The sequence below is a fragment of the Silurus aristotelis genome, assembly GCF_946808225.1.
Source record: "Silurus aristotelis genome assembly, chromosome: 7".
Taxonomy (NCBI): domain Eukaryota; kingdom Metazoa; phylum Chordata; class Actinopteri; order Siluriformes; family Siluridae; genus Silurus; species Silurus aristotelis.
Window position 1 is genome coordinate 9,236,831 of NC_139580.1, and position 19,258 is coordinate 9,256,088.

Below are 19,258 nucleotides of genomic sequence, written 5' to 3' on the forward strand. Positions count from 1 at the left end.
GTGGGTAATAAAGGCTTTTGTGTAGATATTGTGTAATGTTTAAACATTTTTGGTCTAAAAATTTTATTGAAACCTGACAACCCTGGTTATTAATATTTTCTTCTGTGTTCATCATGGTAAAATACACTTGGTGAACAAAGGGCATGTACTTTATTAGACAGCTAAGTGAAAATTCAAAGAGGTCTTTAGTTTATGGAAAAACCCAAATCTTGTACCCAAATCCATGCCATGATCAAAGATATCACAAATTCTTTCTTCATTCTGATGATTGATGAACATTAATCAAAGCTCTTGAACTGGTTATTTTTGTTGCATTGTGCTGCTGACCCATGATTGGGTAATTAGATAATTTTGTGTACAGGTGTTTCTGTGAAAGTAGACAGTGAATGTATGGCTATGATGTGGCAACTACAAAATTCACTAGACTAGGTTTTAATGGGGTTAAGAGTGCAGAGGGTGTCTGATGTGTTCCAGTGCATCTGCATGATGTATCCTTCACTACTTCTTGACTACTAGATAGTAGTCTAGATAGTTCACTAGATAGTAGTCAAGAAGTAGTGAAAGATACATCATGCAGATGCACTGGGACACATCAGACACCCTCATAACCCCATTAAAACCTATAGTCATTAGCTGCTTCTGTGCCTAGTGATAGGGTTTAAAAGCTCCTTTCTGAAGAATCTCCTAAACGCTCTTCAGACCTTGGTGACTCACTCCTCGTTTCATCCTCATTTCAAGGCTCCAGGAAAATGACTTTTTCTGCGGGCCACACACCGCTGAGTTTAGTGTTATAACTGATTCAACTCATTACTCAGCCCTTCATTACTTGAATTGGGTGTGTAGAAGACTAAACAGTAAACTGAGTCCTGTGATTCTCCTGCTTTCAACTTAAACCTGTGTTGTATGGAGCCATAATACAGACCTTGCACTCATTATGTGCAGCGCGTGGCCACGTGGGTGGTTTAAAGTGTAAGATGCTTCTTTTAAAATAAGCTTCACCACAACAACTTACCTCAGATCACTAAGAGGTCACTATTCCTGTCCACATCATGCAGACTTTTTTATCTTTTCCAGATCATGTTTATTTAAATGATCATTGTGTTTATTGATTCAAAGTATTTTGACCTAATCGCTTCAAGTGTTCAGAACCACAGAGCCACTGTAATATTAAAACAGTAATATCATTATGCACATATTTATTTTGCTCAAGGAGCAAATCTGACTTTCTACTAAACATCCAACCTAAATCTATATTATGTAATGATTCCCTTGACATTCAACAGATCCTGACGTTCTAGAAACCTGTTTGAGCACTTAATGTTGGATTAACATCTTACACAGCACTTTTGTACATCATGCCTTTTCAGAGATTGTGAGGAAAAAATATTTAGACACTTTAGTTTCTGTTTCATATTTACCAAATTTCCACTACATATAATCAGTGTATGCACATATGTGATAAGGTAAAGTTACTTAGACAATGCAAAATTTGGACATTCGTACTTTGCTGCAAAGCTGCTTTTGGCTATTACAGCTTTTAGATATCTACTGTAAGCATTTTTCCCCAAAAAATAATAAAATAAATCATTTTTGTCCCATTACTCTTAGTAAATGATCCCCAAATCTCCTGGTTATCCTTTAATAGACACATATTTTTAAATCTTGGAAAAATTTACAATGGTATCCAAGTCAGGAGATTTGCTAGACCTTATATGGTCTACTTCAGTTATTTTGCATGTATGTTGGGGTCAAACGTTCTTCTCCCGAGATTCAGATTCTTGTCCAATGAAATGTATTGGATTTAATAAATTAAAGTTTTCTTCATTGGACTTGTCTAACCCCACAATCACATGATGCTTCTAACTTCCATATTTGACTGTGTATATGGTGGTCTAGGAATCAGCCCTTCTTTTTTTTAAATATGACTTTCTATATTATTGCCATTTTACATTGCGTGTAAACAGTGTATATTTTACCAAAATTTTAATATCTGATTTCGTTTATATTTTCAAAAACAACTAATCAATAAAATCAATAATAATTAATAATGATAATTGTCCACTGATGACATTATCGATTATTTGGGCTTCACAAGTTTTGGGTTTAACGTGACGGTAAGATACGCAGCCGCCTGCGAAATGGGGGAGAGTTCAGGGTCAACCGGCAGCAGGAAAAAGTGTGTCCCCCAAGTCATGGACGAAGGTGAAACATTAGCACCGTAAGTAAAAACTGTAGAATCCTCATCATGTGAAAATGGTGTAGTGTAATGAAGTGCTTTTGTGTAAACTGTTTGTAACTTCAGGACGGTCGCACTGGATCTGTTCTGTCGTGACTCGCGAGCATCAGGTTGCACATCGACTCTCTCGTGACATCGTGATCAATTCAATTAAACCGGTGCGAACAAACACTAAATCTAAAAGCAGCAAATAACAGCAGCAGTAAACGATCACATTTTTACTCACTGTTGTGGTTTTCAGCGAATGATTGTACAACAATGCATATTTTTATCTTTTCTTTTCTTTTTATTATTATTAATCCTCTTAGCTTGCCGTGTTTCTCCGTTCCATTCCCTTTTTTTTTCTCTTTTTTTTTATAAGCTTTATAAAATGTCAAAATTAAACATAGTTAAACTCAATATGTGGCTTTTGCATTTTTAAAGTACACTTTTATACATAAATACTCTGAATTATGGTTTTATTTAGGTAAACAACAAGCTAAACATAATATATAAAAGTAAACAAATTATATTAATACATCTTCTTTTGGCTTCTCCTATTAGGGGTGGCTACAGCGGATCATCCGTCTCCATATCCCGCTGTTCTTTACATCTGCCGCCTCCTCCTCCTTCGGCAAAAAGTTGCCCAATTTCCACCTGTACCTTGTTGGCTAACGATACCTGTGGCGGTCGCTGGTAACCCAGGCCTCGACCGATGTCTGGCTTGGGACTGGCACTAAGAGTGCACTGTCTTGTGCAACCCACATACCAAAAAAAAAATTACATTTCGTAAAAATAAGTACTGAGTTGGAAAAAGAGTTTGTTGACTTCTAGCCTGATGTCATAAACAGTGATGTGTACAAGGTTAGATCTGCTTGAAAGTTTAAAAGCATGGTGTACAGAACTGTCAGGGAAACACCAGCCACGCCTCCCTCCTGCGCTCAGCACACTCGCAGAGCCTCGCCTTCCTACTAATCACCTTCAACTATCTCCAATCTTCTCTTCCCTTTTTAAGGCCCCCCGTTCCCACTCGCACACCGTCCGATCTACAGTTCACACTAGAGATCATCCCTGAACTTCCAATGTTACGGATTCTACCCGTTTTCCGGTCTGTGCTTCTGCAGAAGCTCCTGTCTCGTGTACTAAGGCGAATAAAGCTTATTGACTGTATTCTGGTCTCCAACTCTTGATCCGAGCGTGACAAGAACAGTGGCTCTAATTGCAATATGATGTGAGGCAATAACCAGCAAACAAAAGTATTCTATCTGCTCACACACTATAAACATTTTTTTATTACATATAACCAACATAATCTGACACTTATTTGCAAGAACAAATGTGCTAGGAGACTTGAGGTTAATAGAAAATTATGTTCAACCTGTCTGACAGCATAGTCGTTAATCACTGTTTGATGGACTGTAAATTAAGGTGGAGACATGTAACTGATAATTAGCCTGTCATTCGGCTCGTTCTAAAAAAATGCCTCTCTGTTTAACCCCAGAGCTCAGGTATAATTGCACACCGCCTAGAGGAATGTGAGGTGAGCACTGTGGAGGGCAGGAGTGAGCTTCGGCGCCATGTGTTATGTAAGCACCGATGAGAACGTGATAAGACCTGGAGCTGCATCTATACAGCCGAGAGGCAGCCAAGCCATCTGTGTGACGAACATTAGTGCTGATTTGACATCTGAGAGTTTTAGTGCTTCTGACACTCATGCATATTCGACTGTGCATAGTTCTCTGTGCAAACTGAATAGTCAGTTGTGTTTAAATTGGCCTGGGCTGTTGTTCTGTCGGGTTTTGTTTTTCTGCTGTGATAAGAATACGGCCAAAGGCAGCTCTGTTTGGAGTAAAATGTTCCTGTGGTGCAATCCAGTCCTAAAAGTGGAGCTGTCTGCTGTTCTGTCTCCTGGGGCTTGAACTGTTTGTAATGGTCTGCTTACATTTCACTGTAGCCTGACGAACAGAAATTGGCTGTTTTAGGGCATCAAGCAGCGTGACTGTTAAGAGCGCTGAACCTCAAAGTGCCTTTTTAATTTCGTATTCTGACTAATGCTTTAAAAATAAGTTCAGATACACAGTTTGGTGTTGGGTCTTCCTCAAGCCACTTTAAACCCACCCTTTGTTTTGTACCAAATTTGCTTTTAAGCTGTTACATTGTACTGTGTTGATGTGCATGAGAAATCCTCAGACACGTTACACATGGTTCCCACACTAATTTAGAGTTGTATGGGTGTGGAACTGATTGATTCTTAAATGCCTTCATCAATCAAAGCTGTTTAGGTCACATTTGTGGCTGCACACATTCAGGCCGGGTTTCATAAGATTGGTATTTAAACAAACTACTTGATGCAAGGGCAAAAAGGGACAAGAAATAAAACATTGACCATAAAGATGATTCATAAGAGTCAGCTTAGAATATGTGTTACTACAGCCAGTTGTGAAGTGATTTTCAGAACATAAAGCATGTTTAAGTAAACACGGAGGGCCAAATGGTTTACGCTGCGCTCCATTTCCTCAGCGCATTCTGTAAACACAGTAATCGCTTTGATATACTTAGCGATGTGCTTTCATTGTCACATCTTTGAACTGAAATAGGAGTTTGATTTTGTTTACTGTTACAGGCGTCCTTTTGGTTTTTGCCTCTTTGTAGCAGACCCTCCCAAGACATGACATTTATAGCAAGAGGAGCATTTCCTAAATTTAAAAAACCCACATAACATTAGAAAAAAGATGTTTATTAGAGACTGTCAGTGCAAGATAATATGAGAATTATTATATGATTATTAAATAATGCTTGAAGATAATGCTTTGGTAATTCTTCAGAGGAAGGAGTAAGTGCACATATATTACACTAGATTATGGTAGTAGTGGTGAACAGTCATTTGTTACTGTACTTTAATTAGCTTTTTCACATAACTTTTACTTTACTTCATTACATTTCGCAGTCAAATATTAAACTTTTTACTACATTTTGTGAAATCAGTTGTCCCTTTTTATTGGGGAAGGCTGCCAAATTAAATATGCGGATCACGAAAGAGAAATCCATACCATATCAGTCGAGGTTACCAACGACCGCCACAGTTATCGTTAGCCAACAGGGTACCGGTGGAAATTGGGCAACTGTTGGCCGAAGGAGGAGAAGGAGAGAAAGAAGACGTCTACAGAGACGGCAGGGAAAGGAGAAGTGTATGAGAGTGGAGGTTGGGGGGGCAGTTTAAATGTTGGTACTATGACTGGTAAAGGGAGAGAGGTAGCTGATATGATAGAGAGGAGAAAGGTAGATATGTTGTGTGTTCAGGAGACCAAGTGAAAAGGGAGTAAGGAGGTGGTTCTATCATGGTGTGGATGGAAAAAGAAATAGTGTAGGGGTGATTCTGAAGGAAAAGTACAGTGAGAGTGTAGTGGAGGTTGTGAGATGGAGAAGAAGGACATTTCTGAGTTAGATAAAGTGATACGATTGGTGATTGGGGCAGAACCTTAATGGGCATGTAGGTGAAGGGAACAGGGGTGATGAGGAGGTAATGGGTTGGTAAACACTTATTTGATTGGGATGATTGGGGAACTACTGCAGAAGTGATAAGGGGGACAGAAAGAAAGGTACTTGGTGTGACACCTGGAAATGGAATAGAAGACAAAGAGACGTGGTGGAATGAGGAAGTGCAGGACAGCATAAGTAGAAAGAGGTTGGAAAAACAGAAGTGGGATCGACAGAGTGATGAGAAAAGTAGGCAAGAGTACAAGGACATGCGGCAGCAGGTGAAAAGGGATGTGGCGAAAGCCAAGGAAAAGGCATATGAGGATCTGTATGAGAAGTTGGACATCAAGGAAGGAGAAAATAATTTATACAGGTTGGCCAGGCAGAGGAACCGAGCTGGGAAGGATGTACTGCAAGTTAGAGCAATAAAGGATGGAGATGGAAATGTGTTGACTAGTGAGGAGAGTGTGTTGAGAAGATGGAGGGAGTATTTTGAGCAACTGATGAACGAGGAAAATGAGAAAGAGAGAGAGAGAGAGAGAGAGGGTTGGATGGTGTGGAGATGTGCTCGTACTGATCTTTAAGAATAAGGGAGATGTGCAGACCTGCAGTAACTACAGGGGAAATAAGTTGAGCAGCCACACCATGAGGTTATGGGAAAGAGTAGTGGAAGCCAGGCTGAGAGAAGAGGTGACCATCTGTGAGCAACAGTATGGTTTCTTGCCGAGGAAGAGCACCACAGACGGATTATTTTCCTTGAGAATGTTGGAGAAGTATAGAGAAGGTCAGAAGGAGTTGCATTGTGTGTTTGTGGATTTAGATAAAGTGTACGACAGAGTGCCGAGAGAGGAGTTGTGGTACTGTATGAGGAAGTCAGGTGTATCAGAGAAGTATGTGAGGGTGGTGCAGGACATGTATGAGGACAGTGTGACAACAGTGAAGTGTGCAGTAGGAACTACAGATTGGTTTAAGGTGAGGGTTGGACTGCATCTAGGTTTGGCCATGAGCACTTTCCTGTTTGCAGTGGTGATGGACAGGTTGACAGATGAGGTCAGACAGGAGTTTTACTGGACTATGATGTTTGCAATGTTGTATGGTTTAGAGACAGTGGCATTGATTAAAAAACAGAAGGCCGAGCTGGAGGTAGCAGAGCTGAAGATATTGAGGTTTTTGTTGAGAGTTACGAGAATGGACAGGATTAAAAATGAGTTTATTAGAGGGACAGTGCATGCAGGACGTTTTGGAGACAAAGTGAGGGAGGCGAGATTGAGATGGTTTGGACATGTGCAGAGGAGAGACATGGGGTATATCGGTAGGAAAATGCTGAGGATGGAGCCACCAGGAAGGAGAAGAAGAGGAAGACCAAGAAGGAGGTTTATGGATGTGGTGAGGGAAGACATGCAGGTAGTTGGTTTGAAAGAGGCAGATGTAGAGGACAGGGTGGTATGGAGACGGATGATCCACTGTGGCGACCCCTAATAGGAGAAGCCGAAAGAAGTCGTCGTCGTTCCTTTTTATTTATGAGGATAAAAACCTAACTGGTCAAACACGCAGCGATCCACCAATCAGGGTCGAGTGTGCGCTTTGTTTGAACTTGTTTTGATTGGTGCTTGGTGTGTATCTACTTATCACCAACATACAGCATCAGTTCAACAACAAGCAGAACATGTAAAGAGGAATAAATGATGGAAGAAACTCCTGACTTTAACTTGCCACAACACTCGCTGTCTTATTTGTGTGATTTTTCTTTTTAAGTAGTTGAAAAGGGAAGGGTGTACGCTCATGATAATTTTAGTAGATTGCAATCAGTGTTCGACTCATTAATATTCTATTAATAGATTGTTGTGCTGAGGGTAACATTATAGTCTATTTACACAGGCTGAGTTGATTAAGATAAAGTCTTGTCACAAAAATGATAATAGTAACATTAAAGACATAATAAATCATAATACTTTGGATACTTATAGTAAGTACATTTGGAGGAAAATATTTAGTCCTATTTACTCTTTAAGGCATAAAAAACTGTTATGGTGGTTTTAATTTATTCAGTCCTATATGGACAATTAATAAATATGTAAAGAAATGTTCGAAAGAAGGAGATTGGAAAGAAGTAGCAGAGCGAGTTGGGACTTTAAGGACTTGTGAGTACTTAGTGAAGTTAGCTTTGAACAATGGCAGTACAAAGACTTATGTCACCAAACACCCACTTACATACTTATAGCTGTGGGCTCTTACCATTTATGAACAAAACTTGATGGGACAGTGCACACCCATAAACAATAACAGTGGAATCTTGTAACTTGCTACGGTGAACCTGGGGAAAGCTTGTGGCATGTGTGCATGCTGTTTCCATTCTACAGTTCTACAGATGTATAAAATCCATGAAGTTTCTATGATTGAGTACAGTGCAAAACTGTAATGATGTAATTTTATGTAAATTACTCTGTTACATATAAGCACACTCACATATAAATAATTTGATTATTTATTTGATTGTTGTTATCATTATCATTATTTCCTTTACACACTCTGGTCTAATTATTGAACTGACTGCAGAAAGTGTTGACAGTGCAGTTCCAGTTCAAAACAGCTCATGATTTATGATGGTACCATAAACAGCAAATGCAAAATAACCACTTCATGTTGTATTATTCATAGTTTTTTTTTTTTTTTTTTGAGGTCTAGAGTATTTTTCATACACTCCTGATTCGTGCCCATAAGCATTTTCACACACCCTTGTCAGAGTGCCTTGCTTATTATACTTTGTCAAAAATGAACCGCCCTCTCTTTCATTATTTCATAATGTTCTTTGCTCTTTCAACTTTGCATTTGTGGTTAGTACTCCATGAGGTGTGTTAATATTGTAAGTAATTACCTGGCAGAACTAAATACAAAGCGTTCTCCCTTCAGCCGCTAATGAGTGTTATGCTCCTGGATATGCTCTTCCACTGTAATAGAACTTCCTGCTAATTATGTCTTCTTTTTCTTCTCATTAAGTAACCTTAAAGACTCCAAATTAGCCACAGAGGAACAAGTTCGCTCTGATTTTGAACCCACGAGTGCTCCTTAATCACTGCTTCTGTGAAGGCGACTCGTGAAAAAGATGAAAAGGCAGGTTCTTAATTGATTTACAGGCATTTACATCAACAAGTCAAGCTGTGAACACAGCGATTCATAAACCTTAATGAACCCATAAGCCCATGAGGCCTTCTCCACGGCATTAAACCTGTCACAATTACAGAGCAGCGTTCCCCTCGAGGGCTGTAATAAGAATGCAGGAGCCCAGACTCTGTGGAGGCACTTAACTATTACTCTTGAGTTGTACTGTTGCATTCCCAGAGTGAATCAAATAATTACCACAGTGCACTTTATAGAGGAAAGGCTCTTTTTACAGTTTGTCAGTGACGCGTTGTAAATCTTGTTATCAGACCCAGCTGGCTGTGGCATCCATGAAAAGCTGAATGCATTTAAGTTCAAATCATATTTGTAATAAATGGCCAGTCATTTTTCGTTACATTTGTTAAAGTTATGCTCCACACCTGGACTACACAACCGGTCTAATTTTAGCAGGATAAACACACGCTTCGTTTTGGTTTCTTGTAGTCAGTGTATTGTTGCAAATGCAGCCCTATATACAGTTTGGAGGTCAAATGACAGCAGAGGAAAATTCATAGCTTTTAAAATGACAGTCTAAGACTAATCAGCGTGGGCGCCATACACCTCGGGAAGGTAGCAATTTTGTGTCATTACCGTTAAATCCCGGTTAAAAGAACCGGATTCCAAAGGCCTAATTACAAGGTGTTAATAATAACAATGTAATGACAGTCATTTTCAGGCTAGCCCAATCCCAGGGCCTTTCACAGCTTGCTAAGAGAAGTGCGGGAGGGGAGGGGGATTACCTTTATCAATCATCTTTCCTGTGCTTGAATTATTAGTCACACTGTGATACAAAAGTTCAAAGAGGATCAGATTTAGCTTTTGGACATGTTTAACCTTATCAAGCAAGTGTGTATGTTTTTTTTTTATTATTATTCAAATATAGATCAGGACATTATGCCACATTAAGCTGCAGGTAGAAAACAATGAATAATGAATCATGTAAAAACACTCCGTGCTCTCATGCTGTGAAAACAGTGGGGACAAAATGAAACATTTTGATTGCTCATAGTATTTCTAATTGATTTGACATTTTTTGGGGGGAATTTTATATTATTTTTACAGGGATACACTGATCTTATACTCAAAACAGGGATCGAGGATATCTCTGCCCTGAATTGCTATTGATTGGTGTTTGTATTTTCTGGTCTTGATTCTGTAGATTGTACCATGAAAGCATTTTCACTACTGACACAATTTACATTAATTTGATACAACTCAAAATAATGCTGCTGGGCTGCTGTTTCATACATCAAAATTGCCAAGATTGTATTGGAACAGTAGGTTGAAAAATATCAATTCACACTCGGTGACTTGATGGTTTTGTGTCGAAAATGTAAAAGGTCAGATTGATATTTCCAACCACAGAATGTCACAGAAAACACTTATGCGGTATTGTTCATAAAAATGGTATGATTGGTAAGTCATAGGCTATAATTAATTTCCTAACAGGTAAGTCATATAAACATCACGTGATCACATAATTTAGTTTTTAGATGCTTTACCTGTTGGTTTTTCACACAGCTTGGACATGATGTTTTTATATTCATGTTTGGTTTCCCACATTTATTTATTTTTAAACAATCATGTGAAATTTCTGTGAATTTTTCTATGAGGTCAAGCATCAAGAAAGTTTACACACACACACACACACACATATATATATATATATATATATATATATATATATATATATATATATATATATATATATATATATATATATATATATATATATATATAGTGTTGTTATATATATATATGTGTTGTTATATATGTATTAAGTGACATACTACTTACTTAAAGCTTTACTTTAAAAAGGTCCAATTATGTACCTGAAATGTTCTTTGTAAAGGTGCACATTTGGAGATGAAAGGTACAGAGAGTATTATTACCATGTCAGTGACATGGTATGGTACAGTTCAGCACGCTTTCTTCTGTACGTGTTCTCTACTAAATGTCTGCAGGATACTGTAGTTGATGTGCTGTTGTTAATACATACTATTACTACTTTCTGGGTAAAAGGATACACACTTTGGGTAACAAAATGGAAGTTCAGAACTGATACCACCACAGGGATGGAAAAAGCTGCTTGAATTAGCATTGTTTCTGAGAGCAATAGTATTTGAGTTGAAATTTTTTGTACTTGTACTATTTATCTTTTGTTTCTTATTTATTTTTTGTTGTTGTTGTTAGCTTTTATTTTTAAAGATAAATTTTTCCATGTAAAAGATCAGACTGACTTATTTCTTGTCTCAAAATGTTACAGAAAAAAAACATTTAGTTTATTAAATATAAAATATATAATATCAGTATAAAAATTTGTAAGTCATTGACTATTATATTAGTTCCCTTACAGATAAGTCATAAACTTCACGTGGATAATTTTTTTTTTGTTTTACATTTATACGTTACATTAGATACCGGTCAATTTTCCAGGTGAAATGATTCACACTAAATGGGATAAATGTATATACTTAAGGGGCACCACAGTGAACTATGATGGTTTATATGCTGTGAAACGAATTTATTAGGGACCTGTTATGAAACGCAAAGTCCAGCGCGTGTCCTATCTCCTCACGTTAATCAGGTATAATTGACTAAATGAATGCGCTTAAAACGAGCCAATGGCACGCACACACTTCCCTTAATAACTTTGTTTTTTTTTTCCTTGGCTGGGCGGTGACGGTGACTGCCTCCAACTTTGCTCCGGGATGCTCTTCAAACGCTGAGAACTTTTGAGCTTAGTGCACGAGAGGGTCTGCCACTTGCGGGAGCACCGAGCCGCATTCTTATTCTTTTCTTTCTTTTTTTTCTTTCTTTCTTTCTTTCCTTCTTTTTTTTTTTTTTTTTTTCTTTTTTTTGAGGCGCGCGCTTGATTGTTCCGAGGGCGACGCATGAGGCAAGGCATGAGCGCGGAGCTTTCCGAAGACGCCGCGTGCTCGGCTCAGCGCGCCGCGAGCCTGCCGTTCAGCGTGGACGCGCTCATGGCTCGCGCCGGAGCCAGGACGCCCGCGGAAACCCCTCGCTACGGGAACGCGCGCTCGACGCTGCTGTACGGGCCGCCTGCGCCGGAGGACCGCGTGCCCACGTCGCCCGTCAAGTCGGAAGCGTCTGACCGAGACGAAGCGGCCTGGTCCAAGTCCGCGTGCTCACCGCAGCCACGTAGGTTTACGCACACACACACACACACACACACACACACACACACACACACACACACACACACACACACATATATATATATATATATATATATATATATATATATATATATATATATATATATATCAATGGTAGCTCAAGTTAGAATGTATAATATAATAAATATGATAGAAGACACCAGCAAAAACTATATTTCATTGTCTCTTTGGGACAGTGTTACACCAAAAGACCTTGTTGTTTTACCTGAAACTGTCGATAAATAGCTTGTTAAGTAAAAAGGACAAAGGTATGGGTGTGAGTTTGAGGACCAGGTACAGTTAAACACCTTTACCTGAATGTGTGATGATGTGGTGACTCCTACTGCAACGATTCAGTGTTGACATGTTCAGTGAAACTAACTTTTATTTTATTTTTTATAACCTTCTTCAAATAAACCCCAAATATTTATTTCCATTCACCAGACTAGCAGCTTTATGCTTAAACTATCTACATACAGAATGTTTCCAGTGGGGTCCTCAAACTTGCACACAAACACCAGTTCATCTAATCAAATTATGGATAAAATAGACAATGGTACAAACATGTTTATTTATAGGACTCACAGCTCACAGAACTGAAACCATGTACATTGTTTACATATTGACAACATTTATATCATGATATAACCACTATAATCATCTAGTTGATATAAATGTATAATTACCCTTTAGTTACTAACCTTTATTTAGATAAAAAAATGAAAGAACAACTTCTCAAGAAACACATTAGTGACATTTTATTTGATTTGAAACTGTTAAATACATGTGACCAGAACAAAACTACAACTTAACTACAGTGACTAAAATAATAACTATGAAAACTTTAATATCTGGTTATTAAAACTACAAGAGCAAACTTATAAACCCCAGGCCATAGCTCATGGACCCCTGCTTTGAGAACCACTGGATTAAAAATCTAAAGCTTGGCATATCAAGTATAAAGAAGTGCATAATGAGAAATTATATTGGAATTGATCTTGTGGCCATGAGGCATCTTTGATGAAGAAAAAAAAAAATCAGAGAAGATATTGCAGTTAAAAATGTTCTCCCATGTTACAGGACACTTGGGTCCGAGCTCATGCTCTCTGAGAAAGCACAAGACGAATCGTAAGCCTCGAACTCCATTCACGACGGCTCAGCTCCTGGCCCTGGAGCGCAAGTTCCGTCAAAAGCAGTACCTCTCCATCGCAGAACGTGCCGAGTTCTCTAGTTCTCTCTGTTTGACTGAAACCCAGGTCAAGATCTGGTTCCAAAACAGACGAGCCAAAGCCAAGCGACTGCAGGAGGCTGAGATAGAGAAGCTCAAAATGGCAGCCAAGCCGTCGACGCACTCGGGCCTGTCTTTTCCGTTTCCTCTTAGCAATCAGCCACAGGGAGCAGCAGCGCTCCTCTATGGACAATCGGGGCACTTTCCTTTACGTAGATACATGCTCCCTATGCCTCCACTTGGGATTTATTCGACACCTTTGGCCTATAGTATGTATCATTTGTCCTGAGAGGCAATATGGATTTTTCTTTTTGATCCAAACTCAAGACTGTTTGTTGGTGCCTAAACATCTTTGCCAAGTGGGATGATTTATAATCTAAGCAGTGTATGATGTGGCCAAAACAACAAAAAAAAAAATGCTAAACAGCTGTGTATTTTTTATTTTTATTTTTTGATATAGTAGTAGCTTTCTAAAGGTTTTTAAACAGACGTCGTGTACCACAAAAATCCTTACAGGCCACAGACTGGGGGGAGGCTACATCTAAATGCACCTTATTATAAAGACTATGCAGGTTCAGATGCTGGATATACTGAACTATTTAATTGAACTGGGTCGGTTGAAGGCTAAGATTGAATTAAATGTTTGTTCTTCACATCTATTTTTTGTTTCGGAAGCAATTCAAAAAGTATAAGGGAGACCTGGACTTTTTAAATCAGACAGGACTGTTGTGTAGGAAATCAATGTTTTACTTTTTTTTTTTAGGACAGATTACAAATCCAAAAATCTTCAAGTGTTGTGCCACACTATTTTATTTCAAAGAAAATTTTCAACTTAGAAAACTAAATACGATGTTTACACGCGCTCTATATACCCGTTTATGACTTTGTGTAGTGGTCACATAAGTATATTTATATGAGGAATAAATGTATCATAATATGTTTTATAACATTGTTGCTTTTCATTAAATGAAACTTTCAGAAGAAACTTGATGCGTTTATATTGATCAGTAACCTGATGTCACATTCCAATATAGGGAATAATAATTATTTCAAAAACATCACCTTCATGGAAAACTAGTTATGAATGATTTGATAAGGATTGATGATGCAGTCTTTGAGAATGTGAGATTAGCTCAGCCCCAAAGGCTAATGCTTTTTAAATTGAGCTGCTGAAAAGAGGCTTTTAGTCATTCATGCTCATAATCTTTTGAAATGTTGAGGTTGATCTGTATAGCTTTCTTTTTTTGTCCTGGTGGTCTTGGGAACAGTTAATTAAACGGTGTCATTACATGACGCACTGAAACGCTGGAACACTGGGTCTCTCTCGAAATCTGTTCAAGCTGGTTAAACTCCTTTTGCGTATAAGTGCAGGAATGTGGCTACCTATTTAGTTTGACATGTTGAACTTTTCCATCTATTGTCTTCACTGTAGCACCAATTAACTACACCCTGTCCTAAACCCTGGCTGTTATTAAGTGCGAATTAAAACTAATAGTATAATCACAGTTTTGTATTCAAATTAGTCAAGACTGTACCTGGGCTTGAAAGCAAATTTCTCAAGGTATTTAAGTTCAGTTATTATGGGTTTTTTCTTTTGCATGTATTTTAAGAGTGTCCTCTTTAATTCCTTGCAGCAGGGGTGTGATCGTATATTTCTATTGAAGCAGCAATGAATGATGATCGGGTTCTTTCAGAGGCGAAGCGAAACAAAAATTTTGAGGCTTTTTTTTTTAAACAGTGTTTTCAGATAATAGCTGTGGTTGGCAGAAAGTTGGAGCTGATGTTAATGGTTTATTATTATTGGTTAACGTAATATTTATTTTCAAGCTCATATGCATATATTGGTGTAGTGAAAAGTCTAGAGATTTGCAACAGCAGGCAAAGGTTACTACATTTTGATGGAGGATTATGGAAGAAGTATAATTTAAATCATTGATAATGATTAGATGTGTTTTGGTGCATTGTTTTTTTTTTATAATTGACTTTTTTCTTTGTCAAGCCAAGAAACATAAATGCAATTTCCTTTACTAAAATCAATTTCAGTCCAGTTTTTACAGTACTGTAAATGTTTTAAACACCCAGGGTTCAAAGGTTTTTGAACAAAAAATGGTTCAAATTAAATCTCAATCAGAAATTGGAATTAGAGAAGCACATAAGTATACATAGTAAGGTGTGTGTTGGTTTATATTGTATGTCGCACTCTATTCATGCACTTTGTAACATACAATTAAATGCTTACAGTAACTGAGATCAGTCTTCAATAATTGTTTGACTAAACAAGTGCGTTTGCATTCAATTAAGCACTCTAATAATAATAGAAGTCATAGGTAATAAGACTTTATTTCAATTAATAGAGTTCTATTACAATCCACGAGTGAATAGTGAACAAATATTTACTCAATGATTTACATATTTAATTGAGAGCTTAACAAGAGGGGTCTAATGTTTTTCCATGTATTCTGAATTATATACACTGTTAAGGAGTTGGATTCCCATGCTTAACATGGCCAAATTAAAAAAAAAATTTTTGGATATGAGTGACTATTTCTGTTCCAAATTTACTCCTTCCTGGTTCGTATAAGTTCAAGAAAGTTTTTTTTTTTTTTTTTTTTTTTTAGAAAAAATCTCCCTGAAGATTGCTCACTCACAGCAACCATTACTTTTCGCCATACATTTAGGAAAGTCGTCACAGGACTCACAAAAAAAAAAATGTCTCCAAAGAAGTGTGTTTTTGGATGTGAGGGAAGGAGAACCTTGTTCAGTAGTAGTCATTGTTGGCGCTGTTGTTCTTGATGTCTAATTTCATACTGCGGATTCGATTCTGGATCAAATATATATAGTCTTAGCCATAGTTAATAAAAACTATAAAGATTTTGTTCCTGTTTATTTAAAAAAAATTTTGCGAATGTCACGGTTTGAAGACGATCGTTATGCAAAGGCTGTGCATGCTTGCGACTCTTTAGCTCCGCCTATGGCATGCTATTTCTTTTCCTGATAAAACTAAAGACTCTTCAAAGATATGAAGGATTCAATCCTGTACTATAGATAGTCAAGATAATACTTATTCTCAGTGTCACTTCTTTATGCTATAAGCAGAAAACATGTACATAATGCATCATTATTCCAATAAAATAAACAATGTTAATATAAGTGCACTTAACACAGAGCACTTGGGGTAATCAAGCTTGCTCTCCACTATATCCACAAATTCTGGACTGTCAGAATGGAAAACGAATGTATTTTATTTACACTTTATTATTTAAACATGTACATTTTAAACTCATTTAAAGTAATCGCTTTATCCTGGTTATGGTTTTTGTGGATCCACAGCCTATCCTGCGAACACTGAGAATGAGGTAGGAATACACCTGGGGTGGGATGCCTGTCATACATTATTAATCATAGCCATTCCTGTTATCAGCATGTTTGTTGGAGGTAAGAATGAAGCAGAGAACCCATTGGAAACCATCAGGCATAAAGGAGGAACGTGCTGGGAAAACTTCATACAGACTGGTCACGATCCAACCTTGGAGTGTTGCTGGTATCCTATTCCACTTGGAATTTCCCTTGGAGAAACCATGCCATCCACTAAAAGGCACTGCTTCCCAACCCTGTTTCTGTTTTAGCTGCTCCCAGAACATCTAATTCAGGTGATCAGCTAATTAACAGCCTTTCTGAGTTAAAGGGAGCGTATTAAAGCACTGAAAACACTCAAATGTGCAGGGCAGGGGGCCCCTGGGTTGCAAACGTGTACCTTAAGAAAATTCTCTAGTCTAGAAACTGAACACTGGTGCTTGTTCTTCATAGGTCCTTGGCTCTCAGCTCATATATCTTCCCTCTGCCAAAGCTTGTCAGATCTGGGATTTGACTTATCAGCCTTATATGATCTTAAATGCTGCGCTCCATGTCATCCAGACCCTTACTTAATTGCGCTTGACCTTCAATTTTAGTTTAACCACTGTGAAATCATGTGTATGTACTGTGCATAATGATAAGGGCCAGAACACATTTTGAGATTGGCCTTCACTCTCTCACTTAACTGTGGGATTTACTGGCTCTGTCTGACTGCCTCTCTGTTCTGTGGAGCCATGTTACAATTACAAGCGATTTCACAGTCCATTTCCTTCCCTTTGTTTTGAAAACAAGCTCTGGCATTAGTTTGATAGCAGAATGTTCTCGAGGTGCAAAATTGCCTTTCGGCTCCAGAGATTAGCTTCACCCCTTTGGGTTGAAAATCCAGGAGCCCTGTGCCAAGTTTGCCTGACTGCTCACTCGACTTAGTGCTAAGCTTTGAAATGCTTCAAACCTGGGAGGTCCACAAAGGTGGCAAGATACTTTATTCTAATCCAGATATAGGCCTTTAATACGCACAAATTACAGATGATTTCAGGCTTGTGAGCCTATTTATGGTTAAACTAGTCTGAATTTGTGTTTAAAAGGCAACGTTTCCAAGCATCAAATGATTTTAAAAAAACACCAATTAGTTAATGAGAATGCTTCCTGTGATGCTAAATAAATTTCCCCAAATACCTAAGTTCAGTTGATGTACTGTATCAGCAGCAGTTTTGTGGTGGTGGGGTTTTTTTTTTTCAGAATTTCCTAGATTTATAAATGGGCTTCAAATTAAAGAAGCATAAATGTGTGTTTGGAGGTGTAGTGCCCCTAGACAGCTTCAACGGACCTTGCTATTGATTCTCAAGTTTCTCAAGGTGTAAACTTTGAATGTACACCATTCTTTCAAAACTTTTTCCCCCAGTTGGTGTTCTGATGAAGGTTGAGAGAAGCAGTGTTTAAATCTGCCAATTATGAAGTGGTAGCTCAGTGGTTAAGATGTTGGACACCTGATCAGAAGGTTGTTTGTTCAAATCCCACCATACTGCTGAGCCCATGAGGCCCTGAACACTCAACTACTTTATTGTTTAAACTATAAGATCAGTTGGTATAAGGATAATTGTTTATTGTGTATAAAAGCTGAGATAACTGTAAGATGATTCGGATAATCTTGTGAATTCACTTAGGCTAGGTTCAGGGACAAAGGGCTGTTGACATTAAAGTTTCATTACAGGATAAAGCTGATCTAGGGTTAGCCTTCTTTGTAAGGGGAATATTAATACATATAAATAAATACTTCACACAGCATAAGTCCCTGGCTTTGGTCAAACCTGTACAGTATCTCACAAAAGTTAGTAAACCCCTCACATTTCAGCAGCCTTTTTAGTATATCTTCTTAAGGGACAATATTATATAAATGAAACTTGGATATATTTTAGTGTAGTCAGTGTGCAGTTTGTATAGCAGTATAGATTTACTGTTGTCTGAAAATGACTTAACATACAGCAATTATTGTCTAAATAATTGGTGAGTAACTGGTGGTAAGCACAAGTGAGTACACCCTAAGCGAACGTGTCAAAACTGTGTCCAAAAGTGTCAGAATTTTGTGTGAGCACCACTGAGATCTTGCACTGCGTTAATCCTCCTGAACATAGAATACACCGGAGCTGCACAGGTTGTTGCTGGGATCCTCTTTCACTCCTCCATAATGATATCACCGAGCTGCTGGATGTTAGACACATGGCACTTCTTCACCTTCCGCTTGAAGATGCCCCACAGGTGCTCAATAGGGTTCAGGTCTGGAGACATACTTAAGCAATCCATCACCCTTATCTTCCTCAGCAAGGCAGTTGTCATCTTGGCGGTGTGTTTAGGGTCATTATTATGTTGGAAAACTGCGTTCGGCCCAGTTTCTGAAGGGAGAGCATCATGTTCTGCTTCAGAATGTCACAGTACATGTTGGAATCCCTGTTCCCTCAATGACACTAACTAACTTCCCTCAATAATGGCTGGAACTAAATTCCTTGTGTGTGTCAACGTACTTGGCCACTAAATTCTGATTCTAAAGACCCGCAGCTCCCCAGTACCAGCAGCACTCATGCAGCCTACATACATCTTACTTTCTTAAGACCACAGGACATGATTCCAGTAATATAAGCTCTTGGACAG

General features: G+C 38.2%; 1 protein-coding gene and 1 long non-coding RNA gene across 2 annotated transcripts in view; one reads left to right on the forward strand and one right to left on the reverse strand.

The window, feature by feature from the left end:
- LOC310729211 overlaps positions 1–19,258 on the reverse strand; it is a 145,173-nt gene that overhangs the window by 115,372 nt on the left and 10,543 nt on the right. The gene's annotated exons all lie outside the window — the stretch shown is intronic.
- msx2a (muscle segment homeobox 2a) lies at positions 11,543–14,243 on the forward strand. Its single transcript, XM_083546690.1, has 2 exons — positions 11,543–12,013; positions 13,111–14,243. The coding sequence occupies exons 1-2, from the start codon at positions 11,746–11,748 to the stop codon at positions 13,545–13,547; spliced, it is 705 nt and encodes a 234-aa protein (XP_083402816.1). The 5' UTR covers positions 11,543–11,745; the 3' UTR covers positions 13,548–14,243.

Excerpts from the sequence above, each read along its gene's own strand:
- msx2a (XM_083546690.1), top strand. The coding sequence starts at position 11,746 with ATGAGGCAAGGCATGAGCGCGGAGCTTTCCGAAGACGCCGCGTGCTCG. Across the intron at positions 12,014-13,110 it reads CGCGTGCTCACCGCAGCCAC|GACACTTGGGTCCGAGCTCA; the intron begins GTAGGTTTACGC and ends CCCATGTTACAG.